Below are 16,821 nucleotides of genomic sequence, written 5' to 3' on the forward strand. Positions count from 1 at the left end.
CGGCAGAAAATGTGTTTTATTCTTTTGGGATCTTGCCAGGTACTTGTGACCTGGATTCACCACTGTTGGAAACAGGATACTGGGCTTGATGGACCTTCAGACTTTCCCTGGATGGCAGTTCTTATGTATGAATGTACTTATGAGATCATTGAAGGACATTTTGATAATTCAGAATCTCTAACATTTCTCTCTCTATTTATTTTTTTTGTACAAAATAAAATCACATCCTGCAGAATTTGGTAAGTTTTATTCAGTTTATAAATTAACACATTAATAACACTATTAATGCATTAATTTTTTTAACGAATACCATGTTTCGTGATGCCTGTTTTTTTAAAAATGCTGATCCACCCCTCTCCCACGCTTACATCTACAGCAGGGCTCAGGATTTTTTCTCCTTCCTCGGAGCTGCCTCAAACTCCTTCTCTCCCCCTGCATGGTGCAGAAAGTTGTGGAAGATCTCTTGAGACTTGAAACCATAAGACTTCCCCAATTTCCTGCACTGTGTGACTCAAGTATCTGCAGACCCGATCGCTGTGCAGGGGGAGACAAGGAGATTGAGGCAAAGCCGAACCCGAACCCTGCTGTAGAGGTAAATGTGGGGGGTGGGGAAGAGAAACTGAATGAAGGCCGGGCATGAGAGAAACTGGGGGAGAGGCTGGGGAAGGGGGCTTGGGAGAGACTGAATGAACGCTGTTTGAAACCTTATTTTTTAATGCCCAAAATGCATGCTGTGATTAAGCACGGTGAATTGCATGATTAAAACTTTTAATCACACAATTAATCACAATTAAAATTTTTATTCATTGTCCACCCTTAATATATTTTTTTATCATTGTACTTATTTCTCTTCTTTGAGATCTGATCATTCTTCATCTTTATTTTGATGCAGATTGGTGGATGGAATGTGGCAGATACGCAGGTAACTGAATCTGATATATAACTAATTATACCAAACCATCAAATCCACTAATGTGTCCTTTTGACTGTGATTCCACTATACAGACACCGACAGACAGTGTTAGGGATTATTTTCACCCCGCGATAGAGAAGACAATGAAGCGTATTTTCAAAGCACTTAGACTTACAAAGCTATGTGGTAACCTATGGAACTTGTCTAAGTGTTTTGAAAATGAGCCCCTAGTACTGCTACTACTTATCATTTCTATAGCGCTACAAGGCGTACGCAGCGCTGCACAAATATAGAAGAAAGACAGTCCCTGCTCAAAGAGCTATGTAATAAAAGTGAGCCAAGTATAGGACAATCAAGCCATTGTGACATCACTGATGAGGTTGGCTCTTATTGGTGGACTGAGGCATTATGACATCACAATATTAGCTCTGGTTACAAGAGACTACTACTACTACTTATCACTTCTATAGCGCTAAAAGACATACGCAGCGCTGCACAAACATAGAAGAAAGACAGTCCCTGCTCAGCTTACAATCTAGTAGACAAAAAATAAAGCAAACAAATCAATTAATGTGTAGAGGAAAGAGGAGAGGAGGGTAGGTGAAGGCGAGTGGATACAAGTGGTTACGAGTCAAAAGCAATGTTAAAGAGGTGGGCTTTCAATCTAGATTTAAAGATGGTCAAGGATGGGGCAAGACGTAGGGGCTCAGGAAGTCTATTCCAGGCATAGGGCGCAGCAAGACAGAAGGAGCGAAGTCTGGAGACCACAGCCATCATCCCGACCACAAAAGAGCAATCAAAATGCCGGATGGCCACGGTGGCGGGCTCCCGGGCGGGGGCGGGATCCCCACCGCAGGGCAAAAAAAGGTACACATCAATCACCAAATACATACATCCCTTGCCCTAGGCAGCGAACGAAGCGCCCACCCCACCAAGAAACCCCACAATAACACATTCCAACAGTGCCCAGGCCCCAGCCAGCCCAACCAACGAATTCCAGAGTTTAATTATACGTTGGGTGAAGAAACATTTTCTCCGATTTGTTTTAAATTTACTACACTGTAGTTTCATCGCATGCCCCCGAGTCCTAGTATTTTTGGAAAGCATGAACAGACGCTTCATATCCACCTGTTCCACTCCACTCATTATTTTATACACCTCTATCATGTCTTCCCTCAGCCATCTCTTCTCCAAGCTGAAAAGCCCTAGCCTCCTTAGTCTTTCTTCATAGGGAAATCGTCTCCCATCCCCGTTATCATTTTAGTCGCCCTTCGCTGCACCTTTTCCAATTCTACTATATCTTTCTTGAGATGCCAACTCCAGGCTTCGCTCCTTCTGTCCCACATGCATCACCTTGCACTTGCTCACATTAAACCTCATCTGCCATTTAGCCGCCCAGTCTCCCAGTCTCGTAAGGTCCTTCTGTAATTTTTCACAATCCTGTCGCGAGTTAACGACTTTGAATAACTTTGTGTCATCAGGAAATTTAATTACCTCACTAGTTACTCCCATCTCTAAATCATTTATAAATATATTAAAAAGCAACGGTCCTAGCACAGACCCCTGAAGAACCCCACTAACTACCCTTCTCCATTGTGAATACTGCCCATTTAACCCCACTCTCTGTTTCCTATCCTTCAACCAGTTTTTAATCCACAATAGGACATTTCCTCCTATCCCATGACCCTCCAATTTCCTCTGTAGCCTTTCATGAGGTACCTTGTCAAACGCCTTTTGAAAATCCAGATACACAATATCAACCGGCTCCCCTTTGTCCACGTTTGTTTACTCCATCAAAGAATTGAAGTAAATTGGTCAGGCAAGATTTTCCCACACAAAAGCCGTGCTGACTTGGTCTCAGTAATCCATGTCCTCGGATGTGCTCTGTAATTTTGTTTTTAATAATAGCCTCTAGCATTTTCCCCGGCACTGACGTCAGACTTACCGGTCTATAATTTCCCGGATCTCCCCTGGAACCTTTTTTAAAAATCAGCATTACATTGGCCACCCTCCAATCTTCTGGTATCATGCTCGATTTTAAGGATAAATTGCATATCACTAACAATATTATTATTTATTATAATAATCTGCAATAATTGTGCTGCTTTAGTTTCAAGGCCAATCATCTGGAAACTTAAAGCTTGTCCTATCTGTCTTCAGCTATCTACTTTAAAACAAGAGCTATATAAAGTAATGCAAGAATTAGATGCAATTAAAGCAACTTATAGGACTGTGCAGAATCATAACTTCTCACCACTGCCTCAAAGAATAAAGCCACATAAGAACAGATGGTTCACAGTAGGCTCAGGCAGACTTCATCATGTGACACAGAAGCATCCACCCGCACAAGTGTTGCCACTACAAAATTCTTTTGCTCCACTACAGCACTGTGATGTTCCTGAAACTAAAATTGAAGCAGAAGAAAAAGAAAAAGCAAGGAAGAGGGAACAAAAAGAGGAGAAGGTACCCAAAGAGAAAAGACACTCACAAATCACTAAACCCAAAACACATACTAGGAAATGTAGTTGGAAAGCAATGACCACAAATGCTCACAGTCTAAGCAATAAAATTCATGACCTTCAAGCCCTGATGTTGGAGAATGACTTGGACATAGTTGCAGTCACAGAGACATGGCTCAGTGGTTCCCATGAATGGGATGTAAACATACCAGGCTATAATCTTTTTAGGAAGGATAGAGAGGGACGTAAAGGTGGAGGAGTAGCTCTGTATGTGAGAAATGATATTGCAGCAACTGAAATGACAGGGAAGTGGGGAAAGGAAGAAGCGATATGGATCACCTTAACAAGAGAGGATAAAACCTTGGTCCACGTGGGTGTTGTCTACAGACCCCCGACACAATTGGAGGAACTGCTGTTGTTGGGAGATTTTAATCTGCCGGATGTAGATTGGAAGGTTCCGTCTGCAAAATCGGAAAGAAGTAGAGAGATTGTGGATGCTTTCCAAAGTGCTCTGCTCAGACAAATGGTGAACGAACCCACGAGGGAGGGAGCCACGTTGGATCTGGTGCTCACAAATGGGGATAGTGTGTCAAATGTCCGAGTGGCTGCACACCTGGGAAACAGTGACCATCAAACGGTTTGTTTTGATGTAACGGCTCATGTGGATGGCGGCCACTCTAAACTCAAAGTCCTGGATTTCAAGCGAGCTGACTTAACAAAATGGGAGAATACCTGAGGAAGGAGCTGATGGGCTGGGAGGACATACGAGAAGTGGAAGGACAGTGGTCCAGGCTAAAAGAAGTAATAAACAGGGCCACAGACCTTTATGTAAGGAGAGTAAATAAAAGCAAGAGAAAAAGGAAACCGATATGGTTCTCAAAGCAAGTGGCTGAGAAAATAAAGATTAAAGAGTTAGCGTTCCAGAAATATAGAAAATCTCAAGAGGAGGAACACGGGGAGGAATACCGGATGAAACTGAAAGAAGCCAAGAGAGAGGTACGTCTGGCAAAGGCGCAAGCGGAAGAACAAAAGGCTAGAAATGTAAGGAGGGGAGACAAAAACTTCTTCAGGTATATTAGTGAAAGGAGAAAGACTAAAAAGGGGATTGTGAGACTAAAAGATACAGCAAAACGCTATGTAGAAAATGATGAGGAAAAAGCCAATTTGCTAAATAGATACTTTTGTTCTGTTTTCACTGAAGAAAACCCTGGGGAAGGACCGAGAGGGACTGGCAAAAGTACACCTGAGAATGAGGTGGATAGAGCGCTGTTCACAGAAGAGAGTGTGTATCAACAACTTGGAAAGCTAAAGGTGGACAAAGCCATGGGGCCGGACGGGATCCACCCCAGAATACTGAGGGAGCTCAGAGAGGTTCTGGCAGGTCCTCTTAAAGACTTGTTTAATAAATCCTTGGAGACGGGAGAGGTTCCGAGGGATTGGAGAACGGCGGAGGTGGTCCCTCTTCACAAAAGTGGGGATAGGGAAGCAGCTGGAAACTACAGGCCGGTAAACCTCACTTCGGTTATTGGAAAAGTAATGGAAGCCATGCTGAAGGAAAGGATAGTGAATTTCCTGGAAGCCAATAAGTTGCAAGATCCGAGACAACACGGTTTCACCAAAGGGAAATCGTGCCAAACGAATCTCATTGAATTCTTTGACTGGGTGACAGGAGAATTAAATCAAGGACGTGCTATGGACGTCATCTACTTAGATTTCAGCAAGGCTTTTGACACGGTTCCCCACAGGAGGCTCTTAAATAAACTAGACGGCCTGAAGATAGGACCCAAAGTGGTGAACTGGATTAGGAACTGGTTAACGGACAGACGCCAGAGGGTGGTGGTGAATGGAGTTCGCTCGGAGGAGGGAAAGGTGAGTAGTGGAGTGCCTCAGGGATCGGTGCTGGGGCCGATTCTGTTCAATATATTTGTGAGTGACATAGCCGAAGGGTTACAAAGTAAAGTTTGCCTTTTTGCGGATGACACCAAGATTTCCAACAGAGTGGACACCCCGGAGGGAGTGGAAAACTTGAAAAAAGATCTGAAGAAGCTAGAAGAATGGTCTAACGTTTGGCAATTAAAATTCAATGCGAAGAAATGCAAAGTGATGCACTTAGGGAGTAGAAATCCAAGGGAGACGTATGTGTTAGGCGGGGAGAGTCTGATAGGCACGGACGGGGAGAGGGATCTTGGGGTGATAGTATCTGAGGACCTGAAGGCGACAAAACAGTGCGACAAGGCGGTGGCCGTAGCTAGAAGATTGCTAGGCTGTATAGAGAGAGGAGTGACCAGCAGAAGAAAGGAGGTTTTAATGCCCCTGTATAAGACATTGGTGAGGCCCCACCTGGAGTATTGTGTTCAGTTTTGGAGGCCGTATCTTGCGAAGGATGTTAAAAAAATGGAAGCGGTGCAAAGAAAAGCTACGAGGATGGTTTGGGATTTACGTTCCAAGACGTATGAAGAGAGGCTTGCTGACCTGAACATGTACACCCTGGAGGAAAGGAGGAACAGGGGTGATATGATACAGACGTTCAAATATTTGAAAGGTATTAATCCGCAAACAAATCTTTTCCGGAGATGGGAAGGCGGTAGAACGAGAGGACATGAAATGAGATTGAAGGGGGACAGACTCAGGAAAGATGTCAGGAAGTATTTTTTCACGGAGAGGGTGGTGAACGCTTGCAATGCCCTCCCGCGGGAGGTGGTGGAGATGAAAACGGTAACAGAGTTCAAACATGCATGGGATATGCATAGAGGAATCCTGTGCAGAAGGAATGGATCCTCAGAAGCTTAGCTGAAATTGGGTGGCGGAGCAGGTGGGGGAAGAAGGGGTGGTGGTTGGGAAGCAAGGATAGGGGAGGGCAGACTTATACGGTCTGTACCAGAGCCGGTGATGGGAGGCGGGACTGGTGGTTGGGAGGCGGGAAATACTGCTGGGCAGACTTATATGGTCTCTGCCCTGAAAAGGACAGGTACAAATTCAATTCAAGGTAAGGTATACACATACTAGCCGTTGAGCCCGTAAAAACGGGCTGATATTGGGGTTTTCCTTCCCCCTCCCTGCGAGGTCGCCACCGCTACCGTACCCCACCCCCACCCCCCCCCCGGAGTTGCCGCCATCCCTCCACCCGGCCCGGGCCCTCTCTTCGTTATTCAACTTACAGCAGCGGCAAAACAGCAGTCACGGCGAGGGCGGGGCACAGGCAGGGAAGGAAGGCCGACGGGAGCTGAAGCTGAGCTGCTTGCTGCTGTAAGTTGAATAACGAAGAGAGGGCCCGGGCCGGGTGAAAGGGGGGTGGTAGTGGCTACCTTGGGGGGGGAGCGGTAGCGACGTCAGCGGTTCCCCCCCCCCCGTCATCACGTATTGACGCGGGGGCGGGACAGAGAGGGAAGTCTCTACTGCGCATTTGCGGTGAGTACGGTCACTCGCCGTTTATATATATTGATGAGTTTGTCTTGGGCAGACTGGATGGACCATGCAGGTCTTTTTCTGCCATCATCTACTATGTTACTATATGTTATGTTACTAGTAAAAAAGGCCCATTTCTGACAGAAATGAAACGGGCGCTAGCAAGGTTTTGCTTGGAGTGTGTATGTTTGACACAGTGTGTTTGATAGTGACTGTGTGTGTGAGAGAGAGTGAATGTTCGTGTGTGTGTGTGACAGAGAGAGAGTGTGACTGTCTCCTCTGTCCCCTGCCCCCCCTCCAGCCACTCAGCGATTCTTCTCTCTCCCCTGCTCCCCCTCCAGGCACCCAGCGATTCTCCTATGTCCCCTGCCCCCCCGTCCAGCGATTCTCCTCTTTCCCCTGCCCCCCCTGTAGCCACCCAGGGATTCTCCTCTCTCCCCTTCCCCCTCCAGCCACCCAGCAATTCTCCTCTCTCCCCTGCCCCCCCTCTCCAGCCACCCAGCGATTCTCCTCTGTCACCGCCACGCCCCCCCGAGGTCACCGCCGATCACCCCTCCACCCCCCCAAGGTCGCCACCACTCTCCCCCCCCCCTGATGTTGCCGCAGCCACTGCTCCCCCCTCCACCCCCCCAGGTCGCCGCCGCCGCCGCTCCCCCCTCTCCGTCCACCCAGCCACTTTCCCTCCAGGCCCGTCCAGCCACCCACCAACCCAACAGACCTGGCAAGTCTCCAGCGACACAGGCGGCACCAGCTCCAATTTCTGGCCACTGCTGCTTGAACAGCAACGGCCGCTACAAAACACCATCAGCTGTTTCTACGAAGCAAGCACGGCATCGCAGGCAGCTATCAGGATTGGCTGTTGGCTCTGCAGCCGCTCCTCTCGCCTCTCACATCGCTGTGCTCCTCCGGGGTTGTCCTCCAGGGGCAGTGACGCGCTTTCCCACACATGGCAGGCTTACATAGTAACAATATAAAGAATTACAAAGTCATAAGAAAAAATATACAGTTTGTAGTAACGCAAAATTAATAGGGTTGACAGATAAGTAAATTGAACATAGAAGAGATAGGGTGCAGAAGGAAATGAGCGTTGGGAGGTAGGCTTAGGAAGATGGAGAGGAATGGATATGGGGTAGCAAAAAAGGATAATGGGAAACATGGTCAATGTATAACAATTGTTAATAAGAATCATGTGGGCAAGCTTTGGTTAGGTTTGGTTAGATTGTTGCCATTTTGTCTGAATTGATCTGTGTTATAAAATTCCTGTGAACCATTCCTGTGATGCCTACTCCACGTAGAATTTTCAGTATGAGATGGTGATTCACCAGGTTGATTGAGGCTGAAAGGTCCAGTTGCATGATGAAGATTTGTCCATTAGTAACTGGCATTCCGACAGTAGTCCTGTTATTACTGTTTCTGTGCTGTAGAGGGGCCTGAATCCAGATTGCATGGGATCAAGCAATTGATGACTGTCCAGGTAGTCTTGGAATTGGGTGGCCACTATTGCCTCCATGATTATGTAGATGTTAGAATGTTGGCCACTGGCGGTATTTCTTATGGAGAGATTTATCGAGAGAATTGCCTTCTAGGAGGGGAGTGAATATGATGTCGCCCATCTCCCTGGGAAAGTTCCTTTCTGTCAGTGAGGTCTCTATCAGATTTCTAATGTGATCCACAGTGGGGGGGGGGGGGGGGGGGTTGAGTTTGAAAAGCTCTACTTTGCACCGAGGAGGATTTGGGGGGGGACACCGGTGCCAGAAAGAATATTTGAAGCGGGGGAGTCGGAGAAACTAAACGAATTCTCTGTAACCTTGGAGGATGTAATGGGTCAGTTCAGCAAGCTGAAGAGTACTAAATCACCGGGACCTGATGGTATTCATCCCAGAGTATTAATAGAACTAAAAAATGAACTTGCGGAGCTACTGTTAGAAATATGCAATCTGTCCCTAAAATCGAGTGTAGTACCGGAAGACTGGAGGGTAGCCAATGTTACTCCGATTTTTAAGAAGGGTTCCAGAGGAGATCCGGGAAATTATAGACCGGTGAGTCTGACGTCGGTGCCGGGCAAGATGGTGGAGGCTATTATTAAGAATAAAATTGCAGAGCATATACAAAAACATGGACTGATGAGACAAAGTCAGCACGGATTTAGTGAAGGGAAGTCTTGCCTCACCAATCTAATGCATTTTTTTGAGGGGGTAAGCAAACATGTGGACAATGGGGAGCCGGTTGATATTGTATATCTGGATTTTCAGAAGGCGTTTGACAAAGTGCCGCACGAAAGACTCCTGAAGAAATTGCAGAGTCATGGAATCGGAGGTAGGGTATTATTATGGATTAAGAACTGGTTGAAAGATAGGAAGCAGAGAGTAGGATTGCGTGGACAGTATTCTCAGTGGAGGAGGGTAGTTAGTGGGGTCCCGCAGGGGTCTGTGCTGGGTCCGTTGCTTTTTAATGTATTTATAAATGACCTAGAGATGGGAATAACTAGTGAGGTAATTAAATTCGCCGATGACACAAAATTATTCAGGGTCGTCAAGTCGCAGGAGGAATGTGAACGATTACAGGAGGACCTTGCGAGACTGGGAGATTGGGCGTGCAAGTGGCAGATGAAGTTCAATGTTGACAAGTGCAAAGTGATGCATGTGGGTAAGAGGAACCCGAATTATAGCTACGTCTTGCAAGGTTCCGCGTTAGGAGTTACGGATCAAGAAAGGGATCTGGGTGTCGTCGTCGATGATACGCTGAAACCTTCTGCTCAGTGTGCTGCTGCGGCTAGGAAAGCGAATAGAATGTTGGGTGTTATTAGGAAGGGTATGGAGTCCAGGTGTGCGGATGTTATAATGCCGTTGTATCGCTCCATGGTGCGACCGCACCTGGAGTATTGTGTTCAGTACTGGTCTCCGTATCTCAAAAAAGATATAGTAGAATTGGAAAAGGTACAGCGAAGGGCGACGAAAATGATAGTGGGGATGGGACGACTTTCCTATGAAGAGAGGCTGAGAAGGCTAGGGCTTTTTAGCTTGGAGAAGAGACGGCTGAGGGGGAGATATGATAGAAGTGTATAAAATAATGAGTGGAATGGATCGGGTGGATGTGAAGCGACTGTTCACCGCTATCCAAAAATACTAGGACTAGAGGGCATGAGTTGAAGCTACAGTGTGGTAAATTTAAAACGAATCGGAGAAAATTTTCTTCACCCAACGTGTAATTAGACTCTGGAATTCGTTGCCGGAGAACGTGGTACGGGCGGTTAGCTTGACGGAGTTTAAAAAGGGGTTAGATAGATTCCTAAAGGACAAGTCCATAGACCGCTATTAAATGGACTTGGAAAAATTCCGCATTTTTAGGTATAACTTGTCTGGAATGTTTTTACGTTTGGGGAGCGTGCCAGGTGCCATTGACCTGGATTGGCCACTGTCGGTGACAGGATGCTGGGCTAGATGGACCTTTGGTCTTTCCCAGTATGGCACTACTTATGTACTTATGTACTTATGCATAGGTCCAAAGAACAAGAGGATTTTGCTAGCATGGATTCAAATTTTGGTGGGCTTATGGATTGGAAGGTGTCGCAAGGTTTCCCACCATCTGTCCGTAGGGCAACTGTCATCTGTGAGAGGACTGTGATTAGGTGCAATGTTTTGGGATGTAGGAATAGATTGTAGTAGAGTTTCTACCTTGGATTGAAAGTAGTCTGCAAATGAGTATGTTTTGTCTGTGCGTTCCTCGCCCTCTGGTGGCCAGAACCGATGGCTGCTATGGACCATCACCCGTTCCAGATTTTAGCTTAGTCCGGTCCGGATCTTCCAGGCTGCCAGGTTTGCTTGTGTTGTTTGAGCCTGCACAGCACCCATAGCTGCTGGTGATTGCAGCAACTGAGTCTCAACTGCTTCTGGGCTTATTAGCCATCTTGAAACATTTCTGCTTGCCTTTGCATCGCCTTAGGCCCTGGTACGTGGGTGCTTGTGCACTTCTGCCTGAGAGACTTTGTCTGGACCCGATTCTGCTTTTGCTGGTTTCCTGCCTTTTGAATCTTGCCTGATCCTGGACTTTGCTTTGCTTGCTGCCTGCCTTTTGAACCTTTGCCTGGACCTGTCTTCTGCTTGCTGGCTGACTGCCTAGAGACCTAGCCTGGATTTGCCGGTACGTCTGTTCTGCCTTGCTTCTAGTTTGGGGTGGTTTTGCCTGCCTGCCCAAGGGCTCACAAACCCAGTTCCAGCTTTGTAAACGTGACAGAGTAGCTGTGCAAGCTCATTTTTCAGTTCTGTCAGTACTCTAGGATGAATACCATCTGTTCCAGGAGATTTGCTACTCTTCAGTTTGCTGAACTGCCCCATTACGTCCTCCAGGTTTACTGTGAAGTCTAAGTTTCTCTGACTTGTCCGCTTGAAATACCATTTCCGACACCGGTATCCCACCCAAATCTTCCTCAGTGAAGACCGAAGCAAAGAATTCGCCATGCGCCCTCCCTGCCCATCTTTAAGTCCTTACTCAAAACCCATCTCTTCTCCCTTGCTTTTGGCGCCTAACCACCTTCCCCATTCATGATACACTGACTACACTGACTACATAGTTTGTTACCTTTAGATTGTAAGCTCTCATGAGCAGGGACTGTCCTTCCCCATGTTTTAACTTGTACAGCGCTGCGTAACCCTAGTAGCGCTATAGAAATGCTAAGTAGTAGTAGTAGTAGAATTAATTCAGTAAAGTTGGTTTTGAGTGTAAGGTGAACCTTTCATAAGAAAAGACTGCACATTACCACATGTACATAAGTACATAAGTAATGCCATACTGGGAAAAGACCAAGGGTCCATCGAGCCCAGCATCCTGTCCACGACAGCGGCCAATCCAGGCCAAGGGCACCTGGCAAGCTTCCCATGTACACAAATAATTCTGTATTTCACAGCATTAACGCATCAGATGTTCCCTGTCCATAAAGAGTCTTTTTTATCAATAAACGGTTGATTAGAAGTATTCATGTCTCCAGTCTTTGGTATCAAACCAGCCCCTCCAAATGACACACTAATTACAATTTATAACAAATTACTACTGTGCCCATCTCCGTTATTGTACATCCTCTGTGTACATCCGTATGCTGCACAAGACGGCATATTTGAAAATGTAAGTGAGCTCAAATAAAAATGGCACCAACAATGAAGAACGACAAGGAGGAAGCATCATCTCATTGTTTGCTTTGTTTTGAGAGTATGGGGATGATGGCTGAGTGAGGGGAAACAGAGATTAACCTAATTGGCTTCAATGTTTTGACGTCATCCCATTGTTGTTATCCAACCTCCTTGGTATGAATAGACTCATTGCAATAGGGAATACTGAAAAGCTGATATCCAATAAGATGAGTCAAATCTATGAGGCAGGAAGGTGATAATAGCCAATAGCAGAGCTCCTGTCATAGAAAAAGTGATTGACTGAAGAACCAGGAAATGAGGGTTAGAGGTAGGTGCAGGAGAAGCCAATGAGGGTTAGACCTGGGTGTGTGAGGAGCCAATGAGGGTTAGAGCTGGGTGTGTGAGGAGCCAATGAAGGTTAGAGCCGGGTGTGCGAGGAGCCAATGAGGGGTAGCGGTGGGTGTGTGAGGAGCCAATGAGGGTTAGAGCTCTGTGTGTGAGGAGCCAATGGGTTAGTGGTGGGTGTGTGATAAGCTAATGAGAAGTGTTTGCTCATGTTTATTAATGTGTCTCTTCTCTGCAGTAAATGTGACTCTGGATCCTGAAACTGCTCATCCTGATCTCGTCCTGTCTGAAGATGGGAAAAGTGTCAGAAGGGGAAACACAGGACGGAATGTGCCGGACACTCCTCAGAGATTTGATCCTTATCCCTGTGTGCTGGGGAGTGAGGGCTTCACCTCAGGGAGACGTTACTGGGAGGTGGAGGTGGGGGATGTGACTCACTGTGTATTGGGAGTGTGTAAAGACTCTGTGATGAGGAAGGGGAAGATCAAACTGTCACCTGGGGAAGGATTCTGGACAGTGGGGCTGTGGTATGAACAGAGATGGTTGGCCCTCACCTCCCCTCAGACCTCTCTCCCCCTAAGTGAGTTCCCCCGGGCAGTGGGGATTCTGCTAGACTATGAGGCAGGAAAGGTCTCGTTTTATGATGCAAATAATAAATCTCATCTCTTCACCTTCACTGACTCCTTCACAGGGAAACTCCGACCTTTCTTCATGAATTATTCTGAAATTCCTCTGAGAATCCGCCAGGTTCCAGCCTGGAATTACACAGCAGGACTCAGGATTAACATTCCCAGACTCTCTCTCTCTGCTTGACAATTTGTACTTATGTTACCAGAGTCTTATGTACAAATAAATCTGGGAAGCTCTGCTGCTCTTCCTTATGATTTCATAAAATCCAGCTTCTTTCCTGATATATTTCCTTAATCTGAAGTCTGTGGCAGGAGTGTGAGAGGTGGAAGATTTTACAGATTTGTGTTAAACGTGTTCAAATAAATCATTGTTACAGAAATATTAAACTTTCAGGATTTCGTTCTTTCCTTATGGAAATGAAGTTTATTTCTTTCTATCCCAGTGGATTAACATAGAAGCCAGAAAAGTTTCAAACATGAGAGACAGAGATGGGACCAGAGCCTGTGAATGTGAGGACGGGTTTCACTGACAGAGTGGCAGAGATGGGTTTAGAGCCTATAAATGTGAAGAGGGGTTTCAATGACATAGTGAAAGCAACAGATGGTATAAGATATTGTGAATAAATAGTGAATAACAAAAATCTACTGATATATCAATAACCACGAGGTATGTTAAGTGAGACAGTAAGCTCAGTAGGGCAGGGACTCATTGTACTTCTATGTAATTTGTGTTAAATCTCAGTGTCCTTTACGATCCTTCATAAATACTACAATGACTATAAAAATATTAGAAATAATTGGGAGGAGGAACAGCCTAATGGTTGGTGTAGCAGGTTGCAGACCTGGGAACCAGGTTTGATTCCAGTGGGTTGAGATCCTAAGGAGCCAGGTTCAATTCCCTCTGCAGCTCCCTGTTACCCTGGTAAGTCACCTAGCCGTAAATGCTGAGAAGTGTGTCAGCATTTATCAAATGCTAAATCTGTTAGCTGCCTTAGTAAAAGGGGCCCTTAATGTGGTGAAGTTAACCATGTGCCGGTCTGAATATCGGTCGGCACCCAATTAACATCCGAATATTCAGTGCTGGGGTCAGGACAACTCATAGCTTAGAGCGACTCAGATACAGTTTACCACCACCAGCTGAATATCGGGCAGATAAATTTTAAGCTCTTTTAGTCAGGGATTCATTGTACTTCTATGTAATTAGTGTTAAATCTCAGTGTCCTTTATGATCCTTCATAAATACTACAATGACAATAAAAATATTAGAAATAATTGGGAGGAGCAGCCGCCTAATGGTTGGTGTAGCAGGTTGCGGACCTGGGGAACCAGGTTTGATTCCAGTGAGTTGAGATCCTAAGGAACCAGGTTCAATTCCCTCTGCAGCTCCCTGTTACCCTGGTAAGTCACCTAGCCGTAAATGCTGAGAAGTGTGTCAGCATTATCTTATGCTAAATCTGTTAGCTGCCTTAGTAAAAGGGGCCCTTAATGTGGTGAAGTTAACCATGTGCCGGTCTGAATATCGGTCGGCACCCAATTAACATCCGAATATTCAGTGCCGGGGTCAGGACAACCCAAAGCTTAGAGCAACTCAGATACAGTTTACCACCACCAGCTGAATATCGGGCAGATAAATTTTAAGCTCTTTTAGTCAGGGATTCATTGTACTCTTGAAGGACACTTCTTTGGGGCCTGCAAGCTATATTTCAAAAGAAAACTTCTGATAAACTTTCCACATTCGCCAGGAAGTCCAGGGAAGGGAAGTAGGTGTCCTGGGCAGTGACCCCTAACGACAACCCTGAGCACCAGCAAACTTTACAGCTACAAAGTGTCCATCACATTATATTCAGGTACTTTCTCTGTCCCTACAGGGCTCACAATCTAAGCTTTTTTTTGTAGCTGAGGCAGTGGAGGGTCAAATTTACTACTTAGTAGCTTCATTACCTGCCCCCTAGACGTTGTATATTTGGAAAGAGTAAACAAGTGATTCACATCTACCCATTCCACTCCACTCAGTAACCCATTGGTAACGATTAGCACAAGGCAAGCCCCCAGCGCTGAAAAACTAAAAGTGGGCAAACGGGGAAGTCACCACAAAATGCTTTAATGCTTTTTTCTGGTGTTTCCCCAGACAATAAGCCCACATTAGTGCTTAATGTGCCTTAGTAAAAGGATCCGTCAGAGCAACAACCAACAGGTCAGGGTAAGAAAACCCCCACATGAAGCAGACGGTATATCCGTCGAAACACGGCCCTGTGTCGGGTCTTGTACACATTACTACTACTACTACTACTTAGCATTTCTATAGCGCTGCCAGGGTTACGCAGCGCTGTACAAGTTTAACATGGGGAAGGACCGTCCCTGCTCAAAAGAGCTTACAATCTAAAGGTTACAAACTATGTAGTCAGTGTAGGTATCATGAGTGGGGAAGGTGGTTATGCGCCAAAGCAAGGGAGAAGAGATGGGTTTTGAGTAAGGACTTGAAGATGGGCAGGGAGGGCGCATGACGTATGGGCTCGGGAAGGCTGTTCCAGACATATGGTGATGCGAGGCAGAAGGGGCGGAGTCTGGAGTTAGCGGTGGTGGAGAAGGGTACAGATAGAAGTGATTTGTCCTGAGAGCGGAGGTTACGGGTGGGAACATACGGGGAGAGGAGTGTAGAGAGGTACTGGGAGGCTGCAGATTGAGTGCATTGGTGCTGAATAAAGTTTCTTCAATTCAGCATCGGCTGGAGAGATTTCTTGGTCCACCCCTACTCTTTCGCACCTGATTAGTAAAAAGGTCCCTCATTTATTTTTTTTTGGGGGGGGGGGGGGGGTTCAGTTTTTATTTTATTTGATCTTACACTGTTTATTTGTCCATCTCAGTGGTTTATGTTAATATAAATAACAAGAAATTAAAATTTAAATTAAAAAAATCATAAAACAAGAACAAATATGAGAATACAATAATATAGAGTAAAATAACAGGTCTTGTGCTTCCTCTGATACTTTTGGCCCTTTCCAGCCTGCTGTTGGGATAAGGGGTCTAATGTTCCAATCACGCCTTGGAAAAGGTGAGTCTTTTGACTAGTTGTAAAGTTTTGGTATGAGGAATTCTAAGATCCAGAGGAAGTTTATTTGGCTTTAGTTCACAGCTTTATCAGTAGTTATTTTAGATGAGTTACATTCAGGTACACTAGATATTTCAGAGAAATATAGAAAAATGAAGGCAGATGACTACTATCCCTTCTCTCCTAGAGATCCTTCGTACCTGTCCCAAGCTTCCTTGAATTCAGATACTGTTTTCATCTCCACCGTTTCCATTGGGAGGCCGTTTCACAAATTCACCACCCTCGGGTTACTTCCCCTTTCACCTTCATCCTCTGCTTCCTCATTCCACAGCTTCCTTTCAATTGAAAGAGACTCACCTCCTGTGCGTTTATTCCTCGTAGGTATTTAAATGTCTCTCTCATATCTCCCCTCTCCCCCCTCTCTTCCAAAGTATGCATATTGTGGGTCCCTTTTACAAAGGCACTTGCCCAAATGAAACTACCCCAGGCTACCGCACCCCCCTGACGGTAATTTCAGATTTGGCACTCGCCCATAATGCCTGGACAATTTATTTATTTCCTCGTACGGCTGTAATCAGCAGTTGGCATGCGCTGACCGGCTAGATCAATGGGTGCCATTAAGGGCACGGGCCGGTTTTAGGATTCAGTTTTACCGTGTGCCCTTTTCGCGTCCCATTTTAAAATAGCGTGCCTAATACATTCTGATCCTCTTTGGTGTACAAAAGTTCTTTGCCCCCTAAACTGTACCATTCCCTTGGGTTTTTGCAAAGACTAGGGGACACTCAATGAAATTACATGGAAATACTTTTAATACGAACAGGAGGAAATATTTTTTCACTCAAAGAATAGTTAACCTCTGGCACCCTTTGCCGGAAGATGTATTAACAGCGGTTATTGT

General features: G+C 45.7%; 1 protein-coding gene across 1 annotated transcript; it reads left to right on the forward strand.

Moving 5' to 3' along the window:
• The first annotated feature begins 230 nt into the window (after nucleotides 1-230).
• On the forward strand, nucleotides 231-13,502 carry LOC115458624 (E3 ubiquitin-protein ligase TRIM39-like). Its single transcript, XM_030188468.1, has 3 exons — nucleotides 231-239; nucleotides 893-922; nucleotides 12,484-13,502. The coding sequence occupies exons 2-3, from the start codon at nucleotides 901-903 to the stop codon at nucleotides 13,056-13,058; spliced, it is 597 nt and encodes a 198-aa protein (XP_030044328.1). The 5' UTR covers nucleotides 231-239; nucleotides 893-900; the 3' UTR covers nucleotides 13,059-13,502.
• Nucleotides 13,503-16,821: the final 3,319 nt, after the last annotated feature.

The sequence above is a fragment of the Microcaecilia unicolor genome, unplaced genomic scaffold, assembly GCF_901765095.1.
Source record: "Microcaecilia unicolor unplaced genomic scaffold, aMicUni1.1, whole genome shotgun sequence".
NCBI classification, from domain to species: domain Eukaryota; kingdom Metazoa; phylum Chordata; class Amphibia; order Gymnophiona; family Siphonopidae; genus Microcaecilia; species Microcaecilia unicolor.

Coding starts and splice junctions, on each gene's coding strand:
- LOC115458624 (XM_030188468.1), top strand. CDS start 901: ATGGAATGTGGCAGATACGCAG. Junction 923..12,483: donor GGAATGTGGCAGATACGCAG/GTAACTGAATCT, acceptor TCTTCTCTGCAG/TAAATGTGACTCTGGATCCT.